This window comes from Papaver somniferum, chromosome 4, assembly GCF_003573695.1.
Source record: "Papaver somniferum cultivar HN1 chromosome 4, ASM357369v1, whole genome shotgun sequence".
Classification (NCBI taxonomy): domain Eukaryota; kingdom Viridiplantae; phylum Streptophyta; class Magnoliopsida; order Ranunculales; family Papaveraceae; genus Papaver; species Papaver somniferum.
The window spans coordinates 66874545-66884044 of record NC_039361.1 but is presented as its reverse complement, the minus strand read 5'-3'; the positions used below and the strand labels follow the sequence as shown (position 1 = coordinate 66884044).

At 37.4% G+C, this 9500-nt stretch overlaps 1 protein-coding gene across 1 annotated transcript; it reads right to left on the bottom strand.

Moving 5' to 3' along the window:
* Window positions 1-3522: 3522 nt before the first annotated feature.
* Window positions 3523-5683, bottom strand: LOC113272645. The gene is made up of 7 exons (XM_026522454.1): window positions 5531-5683; window positions 5348-5434; window positions 4997-5239; window positions 4764-4916; window positions 4574-4627; window positions 4272-4418; window positions 3523-3906 (listed from the first exon to the last, which is right to left on the bottom strand). The coding sequence occupies exons 1-7, from the start codon at window positions 5681-5683 to the stop codon at window positions 3523-3525; spliced, it is 1221 nt and encodes a 406-aa protein (XP_026378239.1).
* Between the last annotated feature and the right edge of the window lie 3817 nt (window positions 5684-9500).

Below are 9500 nucleotides of genomic sequence, written 5' to 3'. Positions count from 1 at the left end.
TTTGCCTAAAAACGTGTTGCACATGTTCATAGGATCGGTTCCCCTTTCTGCTAAAAACTTTTTGCACCTCATACAAGGATCGATTCCCCTTTGTGATGTGTTGCACCTCTTACTAGGATCGGTTCCCCTTTACCTAGAGTCGGTTTTCCACAATCACAAACCCGATCGTACCATCTCAGGTGATTACTTAAGATCGGTTTCACTAATAAAAGTCATACCAATACATAAGTCAGGCCTTTGTGAATAATTTTATCAAGAACACAAACAAGTCATGAGCAGTTATACTAAATCACACATATTGGGTTTTCACAAGATATGCAATGAATAACAATACCAATAACGCCTGGCGATTTTCTTTTCGATTCACAAACAAGTTTATGAACTTACTTCCTTAAAACACATGTAAAACATTGTTTTACATGTAAAAAAAGTTTTCGATTCACAAACAAGTTTATGAACTTCTTCCTTTTCGATTCAAATAAGTTTATTAACTTACTTCCTTAAAACACATGTAAAACAAGTCTATGATCAAATCCTCACCTCATACCCATACATAATCACAATAACATTTAAACAATTATGTCGATATCTTACCTACAAAGTTCAATGGTTAAGCAATAGACCTCGTATTGTATTCCTTAATACCATGTCTATCTAGAGTTCAATCATGCTTCGCATTTTTGTTTTCAATATGCACGACTTGAAAGATACGTCAGGGAATGAAACAGTTCAAGTCAAATATCACTAACCTCAAGTGGAAGGATGATGTTGTCGTTGTAGCTTCTTACTTCTTCACTTCTTCAAGTCTTCACAATACTTGTAATGTCTCATATCTTAATACTTTCAAGATAACGTATACGAAGTTGACTCTAGTACATAATCAAACGACTCTTAAAATGTGTTTTGATCCACTAAAATATGACAACCAAACTTGACATACTGGTAGGCTCAACCGAGTTATGCTCTAACAAGTTTGGTTCACTCGAATCTATTTATGAACATTGTAGCCACTGTTTGCAAAGAATGCATTCCTTAATATATAAATGTATTAGTTCATGAGCCAACCGATTTTAGAACTTTAACCAATCATGTATAGAAACGTGTAGGCATATTTAAGTAGCCGGTATGAGTTTGAGTTCGCCATTATGCAAACGGGTACGCATACTTAGTTCACTTCCAAAACCCAACAGAAATTTCCGGACCTGTACCTTATGCAAGTATGCCTACCGGTATGTGTACACGGAATTTCACAACTACAAGTACGCATACGGATATGCATACTTTATCTGGTCATGGATCACATACATGCAAGAATGCACACTATGTTTATAATCCAATGATGGTTAAGTATATTAAACTCTTTATTTCAATCATTGAAACTTTCTTAAAGGGTGACAATAGCCATTTTCACACACTATTAGCATCAACACAATTTTCAAGTTATTGAAATAATCATAATGAAATATTCCAAGTCTACATCAGATGATTGTATCACACAAACCATGTAAGATGTTACTCGGCGATTTTCACATGATAAGATGAACTTGGTCGATTCGAAATCTTTCCAACACAAATTCCGAGAAATATGTAAGCAAGTTAAACTCAGCTCGAAATCTCAAATGTGTATAATCGACAACTATATAGTAATACGAATTTTGTCTCAATATAGGAGATAGAGTAGAAATAAACTTTCCAAGTGATAAATGAGTTTCAGTCTCCACATACATTTTGTTGATGGAGTTCCACAAGCTCGCCTTAGTAGTTCTTCGTCTTCAATTGATGAACGCCGTGAAGTCTAATGCTCAACTACACAATCGGTCCTAGTCCAAGACATCACTGTAAGTAGACTAGAAATTAAGACTTATAGTTTTGATCACTAATATTGACAAACAAGCTTGAGAAAGCAACACTTGCGAGTTCGACCCAGCAGTGCTCTAACAAACTTCCCCTTTGTCAATTTTAGTGACAAAACTATAAATACATATGGAGTAAAAAATAAATAAACTTTGTAGCTTCTCATCCAAATGCTTGATCTTATTGGTTCTTCAACATTAATCGAAATCTTCGTCACTTCCAAGTACTCCCATGATTCCATAGATGTTCAATTCAGCATCATAGTTGTTAAAGATCCGTAGCAATAACAATGAGAAAACAGTTGCTCTCAATCATTGTTATACAGTGTCATGGTATCATTATACATCATCAAAGTCCAATTGTATCACAACTTTGACAACAATACTATGGTGATATGCATCACTCTCCCTTTGTCAATATTTCATCTCAACATGCAAACCACTCCCCCTTACATAATGATCCGTAAACCATATTTATTTGTAGTGTGAACGCGTTCTTATTTAATCAACCATTCCATAGGTAGAAATTACGGTATGGAAGTATGAATTTTTCAAACCGTAGAATTTTTGAACCCAGAGTATTCGGTTTGGAAGTTAAGAACTCCAAACCATAGATGACTTATGGTTGAGAAATATCACCGTATGCAAAATCAATTTAACCTACGGTTTGGAGGTTTGAATGTTCCAAACCGTATGCAAATTCAGTTAAGCTTACGGTTTGGAATTATGAATTTTTCAAACCGTAAACAATGCCTACAGTTTGGAATTACGAACCTACAGTGGGGAATTCAAATTTCAATTTTTTTCACCTAAGATAACCAACGGTTTGGAAAACATACCCTACGCAAATTCAGTTAAAACAACGGTTTGGAAGTAAAATTTTTCCAAACGGTATTCAAATTTAGTTAAATCTACGGTTATGAAGTATGAATTTTCCAAACCGTAAATAATGCCTACATTGGAAAATAAGAATCCAAATCGTAGACAGATCTGAAACTGTGTATTCAAAAACCTGATTCGATCGATTCTACCTATTCATGCATTAAAACCAATGAAATAAGATGGGTTTTTTGATTTTTACCTTATTGAAGTCATTGCCGGTGGATTAAGTGGTGTTAATCGATGATGAATTATTTTGAGAATTGACGATCAACCGAAAAAATAGGCGATGGAGGTGATGGGGAAGAAAAAAATGGAAGAGTTAAAAGAAAGGAATGAAAACAAATTAGTTTTAGGTTTAAATATTTAATAAGTTAAGGATAATTTAGTATTTTTCTTATTAATTAGGTTCCCTTATCTTTATTGTAGGATATTTGAATCCATAGGAACCCTCAAAACTCTTTCCTTGGGGCCCTATAATAGGTTTCTTTGCTATGTCTTACATTGCTAATACTGACGTTGCATGGACATAGAGCACGGGTGGGCTTGTACAACTGTACACCGAGCCCAGACGACTTCCAAGCTATCTTTAGTCATTTTATATCACGACGAAAATAGCAAGAACATAGAAAAGAATCAGGACTAAAAACTCCATAAAAATCACCAAAACAAGACTTCGCTATTGGCTTGAGTCGCTCGACTTTCCCGAATGTGTATCATATAACAAACAAATATAGCAAAAAAGTGTAGATTGATAGAAAATTTTCTTAAACTAAACAACCGCAAACCCCTACTGACAAGCAGAGCTAAATCCAGGACTTCCATAGTAAAAATTGTAACCAAAAAAATCTAAACGTAGGGGGTCAACATAAAGACCGTAGCAATTTGGATTTGTCACGTAGATAGAACCGGCCGCAGGGTCTTTGATTATATGATCTCCATCAACTACTTTAACTTGACGAAAATAACTTGATATTGCAAAATTCTCTTTCGAAGGAAAATGACCACTACCCATATCAGTAGTGGTATGTCGTCCTTGAGTTCTTGCATTTCTTATCAGTCCACCAAAATCTATTCCGGTTGCTTTGGTAGATAATTGCTTGAAAAGAGACGGAGGCCAATATCCCACGGCAACACCTTGCCATTGCACCCACCAGTTTCCGGTATATTGATCCTACAAAATTATTGCATATTAGCTTAGTATGTCCTTTCATGCCCTGACAAAATTATTCAATACTACTCCCTCTGTTTCTGGAAAAGAGAGGGAGTATTATTCTTGAAGATTGATATAGTTTTAAGGTAGTTGTGGAAGTGCCTCCAAATCTTAACTTTTCCAACTAACACTCAAATGTCGGTTGCAAAAAATAACAGTCAAATGTGTTACCGCGTCACTATGGGGATGTCCCATTAGCAGTCTAGAATTATTGATCAGTTAGACTTATTGTTTTCTTTTGTTTTAATCATCTGATTAACAATAATTCAATTGACCTCATTCTAGTGTTTTATTTTTTATTCAATAATTCAAATAAAAAATGTTACCTGGAATATACTGAAGGACGCGTCGTGTTGGGTGCCGTTATAAAGGGATATCGGATCGAATCTGGCTCCAAGGGAAATGTTTGAGGCTATCTGCACAAAACCTGTGCACTTGATATCATGGCAACCTGTACTTTTGTAATCGTCAGCCTGAAAGGCAAAAATAAGATCATTCACATAATGTCATTAAGGACAAAATTACTTTTAAGAAAAAATATTTACACTAAGGTGGCAATGAATGAGAGTATATCCGTGTATGAAAGAATCAATATCACTTGAACTGACGAGAAGGGTGTTATACTTACAGTCCAGTACACAGAGAGCCTGGGCTCGTCATCGCCATACACTTTTGGGTTAACCTAATAAGAAAAAACCAACAGACTATTATACTCTCTCTGATTCAAAAGAAGAAAATAGGTTTGTTTTATTTCGCACAAAAATACTTATCAATTGCATATAAAACATTTTTTTTTAAATTTTGGATCCGCTACTTACTTCCCATCCGGCACTAACAGCTTCTGTACCGTCACCCGCAGTAACCCAAATTAATGATGCACTAAATTCATCAGGTTCAGTCACTGGTTTCCAAATGCTAATATTTGCTTGTGCACCTCGGAAATCTTCACAGTCGAAACTTATTACTGCACACTATAATGTGATGGTTCTCAAAATGAATTCTACGTCCGTATATCAAAAAATTATACAAAAAAATAAATAATAATATATACCTCGTTCTGGTTTGTACTGTCGCTCTGGTTCGTACTTTCTTGGTTTTTTCTTCTGTGCACATGACCATTATATGAAACATGTCTATGCGGAAGCATAGTCTTTGATGAATTATAACTGTTTCTAGACCTTGTTATAGGAATAGTTCCTTCTGGGCATGTTCCATATTTAAGCCAAGATTGTGTGAGATTCATTGTCCCCCGGTAACTTGACTGCATTCCTACAGGATATGAACTCGGTTTCATCTGTTCCACAGACCACATTAAGCAACGATTTTTTTTTTTAAGTATATATATATGTATACCTGGGGAAAAAAGCCAGTTCTGACGTATAGAATAGATATAGTTGTATACCTGTATAGTATGATTCTGGAACAAGAGATTATCGAAGGCCGGCTGTTTATATATGTCATAACAGTCAATGATCTCTTCGTTGTCACCCTACAAATTAATTAAAAAAATAAATAAGTATAAATTGTACAAATTCCCAAAATAAAATCTGAACTGGTACAAACCGTAGATGATTAGAGATAAAACCTTAATAATAGCTTTGATTACTGCAATGTTGGATGTTTGGTTGGTGGTTCCTCCATCAACTTGTCCATGAATAAAAATAATCAGAGCTACAAGGAGGAGTAAAGCACCAACAGCACCTAAGAAACTGCAAAACATGGAGGCAGGATTTGCCATTATATATAAGAGACTTTGAATTAAGGGAGGTGATGAAGTTTATATATTGAATTGAATAGAATTACTAGCACTGTGTATGCGTATATATAGTGAAACTTTCTCCTTAGACATTCTATAATTAAAAGATGTAAATATAACAAATAACGAGTTTTTAGAAGTCTTCTTCTTGACAAGAATAGAACCCGTTTATTTATAGATGTGTGCTGTCCTTACCGTTAATAAGCTGATATCTTGACATATGAGCTTCTTTCGGATCGCACTTTAAAAGGATAGTAGTGATTATGTTTAGAATCTAGGATCTCTCTACTCAGTTGCAGACTTGGAGAACGAGTTATTAATAAGATGGCTGCTGTCCAAATTTGGTTTAATTGGAGTCAACATGCTTTGACCGTGTTGGGCTTGTTGGTCGTCTTAAAAGTGTGGAAAGATACCTGAAAAACCAAAGTTTGATCCCTCTTTATTTTAGATGACTTATATATCTCTAGTTCAAAACGTCAGATTTCTAGCTAAAAATAAGTAACTTTTAGAGTGAATTTGTATTTTTTCACATTTTCTTTTTCGCTAAACTAATCTTCCATTACGTATTGTAAGAGCAACCACAGTCACGAGACAGACCAAATACCAAATTCCAGACTAAAAACCAAAAAAGTTTGGTATTCTCGGTGTTCAAGCGCAGTGGGTGACGAGCAAAATTTGGTGAGGCGTAACTTATACATCCGCTTGAAGCCAGACGGAATTTATACTAACGTTTCTTGGTGGGCGTCTTTTTAACATGCGTCTCAGTGAAACGGATGTATTACGTGCGCCTGATTGAGGCGCATTTTTAATTCACGCCTGGCATTAGACGGCGATGGAAAATGCGTCCCAGTAGACGGAGATGGTATGTGCGTCTGATACATACGGAGATATAAATTGCGTCTGCATCGGACGGACACAGAAGGTGCGTCTGAGTGGGGCGGAGATGAAAGGTCCGTCTATGTGGGGCGTTTATGGAAAGTCCGTCTGAGTGGGGCGTTTATGGAATGTCCGTCTGGGTGGGGCGTCAATGTAAAGTGCGTCTAGAAATATACGTTAAAGGGCAAGTCCGTCTGATTATCTCCTCTTCTCCTCCTCTTTTCACAGAACAAGAACAAAAAAGACGACGAAACCTAAGAAAAAAGGATTGGGGCAGCAGCACTTATTGTTCGACTTTCTTGACCTTATCTTTTCTGCGTAAGCAGAGGATTAGTCTAGTAGGCTGGAGGGATTGTACTTATCCCTTGTACGGGACTAGTACCCCATCCAGATTCATTGGGCGTCTCTGCACACGGAAATGGACTAGTACCCCATCCAGATTCATTGGGCGTCTCTGCACACGGAAATGATTGCATGTTCGCACCACGTTGGAAGATCAAACTGGAGCATGGGGCTATGCAATCTCATGTTATGAAAATTCAGGCGTACATTAAAGATACGTCTCACACAGGCGTGCATAATACATGCGCCCGGACCAGGCGTACATTAAAGATACGTCTACACACAGGCGCTCACGATACATGCGCCCGAACCAGGCGGTTTTTATAACTGCGCCCCACTGGGACGTACATTCTAATTACGCCTGCTGTGGGGCGTACGTATTATCTCCGTTTTGTCCGGCGGTGGTTATAAATACGCCTCACTCATACGCTCTTTATACATCCGCCCTAATTTCATGCGTTCTTTATACTTACGTCTGGTGTGAAGCGCTCACTATAACCCCGTCTGAATTCATACGCTTATATTAAGCCCGTCCCAGTATAACTGATTTTAGTCTGGGTCGGCGACCATTTTTGGTCTCAAACCCTAATTATCCGGACTAAATATAGCTTTAGTCCGTTCCATTGCGGCTGATACAGAGACCAAATTTGGGTTTAGTCTCCAAATTTGGTCGTGACTGTGGTTGCTCTAAGAATACATCCGAACAAGAGAAGATTGTAATGCGTGCACTAACCGCAGTCAATGTTGGGCGTCGCTATTTTGACTTAGTTAAAAAGCGATTTTCTTCATCACTTTGATGATTTTTCTCTCCTGGTTTAGGTGATTAGTTTTCTATCACAGATTTGTGAGCTTCTTTACTTCTCCTGAAGTGTTTGTTTTTCGTTTCCATTTAGTTCTTTTAAAATCTCATGTGGTTTGGGTCTTCTCTTAAACTAGGGTTTGAGAGTTGTTGTTAATCTGTTCTTTAGTTAGTTTGAAGATGGAAGCAGATTCAGGAAGTATAGATGCAGAGGTAGAAGTCGATGAGGAAGGAAGAAATAGTATAGAAGAACCGCAAACTTTTGTCTATGAAGAAACTGAGGAGGAGATTGTAGCTTGTTTAGAACATGGTAAAGATATTATTTTCAAGTTTATATCAGGAAGGGAATACAACATAAGCATACTCAGTGAAGTTTTATCCAAGGCATGGAAACCATCAGGAACTATAACTATTACAGATCTAGGCAGTGGACATTATAACGCAAGGTTTACTCTTCTATGCGATGTAGTTGCAGTGATGCAGGGAACCCCATGGTCAGTGAAGGAAGATTTGATGCTAATGGAGAAGGGAGTTGAAGGTTACTTGTTTGAAGATTATAATTTCAAATATGTTGTGTTTGGAATCCAAATACATGGGCTACCTTTTAGTATGATGAAAGCAAGTAAAGTTTTTGATATTGCAAAGACTTTTGGAGATCCAGAACCAATAGATCAACAACTGGCAAAGAAATTGGGGAGATTTGCAAAAATCAGAGTCAAGCTGAACATTACTATACCTCTACCAAAAGATATGGAGATTACTCTCAGATCAAAGAAGAAGATCAAGATTACATTCAGGTATCAAAAATTGCCCAGATTGTGCTTTTACTGTGGTTATTTTGGTCACCAAATGAAACAATGTCCAAGTCTTTCGAAGAAACTAGAGGAAGATTCAACGCTCAGTGCGGAAGAAATAGCAGTTAATACGAATGACTGATCGCTGGAAAGGTATAATGAAGAGATTAGGGCGTACTACAAGTCAAATGAACCGGGAATCATCAACATCAATCAGTGCATAGATGCAGTAAGGAGGTTGAATGTAAACGCTCAAGGGCCGTTGATGAAGGGAGATAAAAGGTACGATGGGTTGGATGACACGCGGCATCTACACATAGACTTACAAGCATTGAGGATGGATGGCTCAGGTGGTAATGGAAAATAAAAAACTGACAGTACTGAGACGATGATCGCACAAAACGGTAAGACAAAAGCAATGGAACAGTTAGCTGAAGGGAACAAAATGACGAATGGTGCTGTCAAACTGGGTGGAGGTGAGGTAGAAACAAGTAAAAGCGCTGGAAATAATACGACAATGGATCCAAGAAAACCACCTGGTTTTAATAACAGAATGTCAGCAGAGCAACAGAAGGTGGAGCAGAGGTTGTTGGGTGGGACAGCAAATAAGGTTGAGTATGACATACAGAAGATGATGGGTGGGGGGTTAAGTTCACACCCAAAGCAAATGGGTATCCAGCACAACAAGATTAATATGGTTATGGATATACAAGCCGGATCCAAGACAGGAAACCCGATACTGAACCGTTGATCTTACCCGACCAAATGAAGAATTCAGTTTTACACCCAAATGTGGAACCATCACAACCGAACCCTAACAATATTATAATATAATCTGAAGCAAATGATTCATCTTCTTCAACAGCAACAGAGGAAAACAAGTCGAGAAAGAAGAAATCAGGGTGGAAGAGAGTTGCGAGAGTCTCAAAAAATCAGCAAACCAAAGAGAATCATGAAGGATGTTCGAATGGATCGAAAAGATTGGCTA

Bases quoted from the DNA above. Each gene is read 5' to 3' on its own strand.
- LOC113272645 (XM_026522454.1), bottom strand. From the start codon at position 5,683: ATGGCAAATCCTGCCTCCATGTTTTGCAGTTTCTTAGGTGCTGTTGGT. The intron at 5,435-5,530 runs GTTTTATCTCTA...ATTAATTTGTAG, and splicing joins TAATCAAAGCTATTATTAAG to GGTGACAACGAAGAGATCAT. The intron at 5,240-5,347 runs GTATACAACTAT...TCTGTGGAACAG, and splicing joins TCCAGAATCATACTATACAG to ATGAAACCGAGTTCATATCC.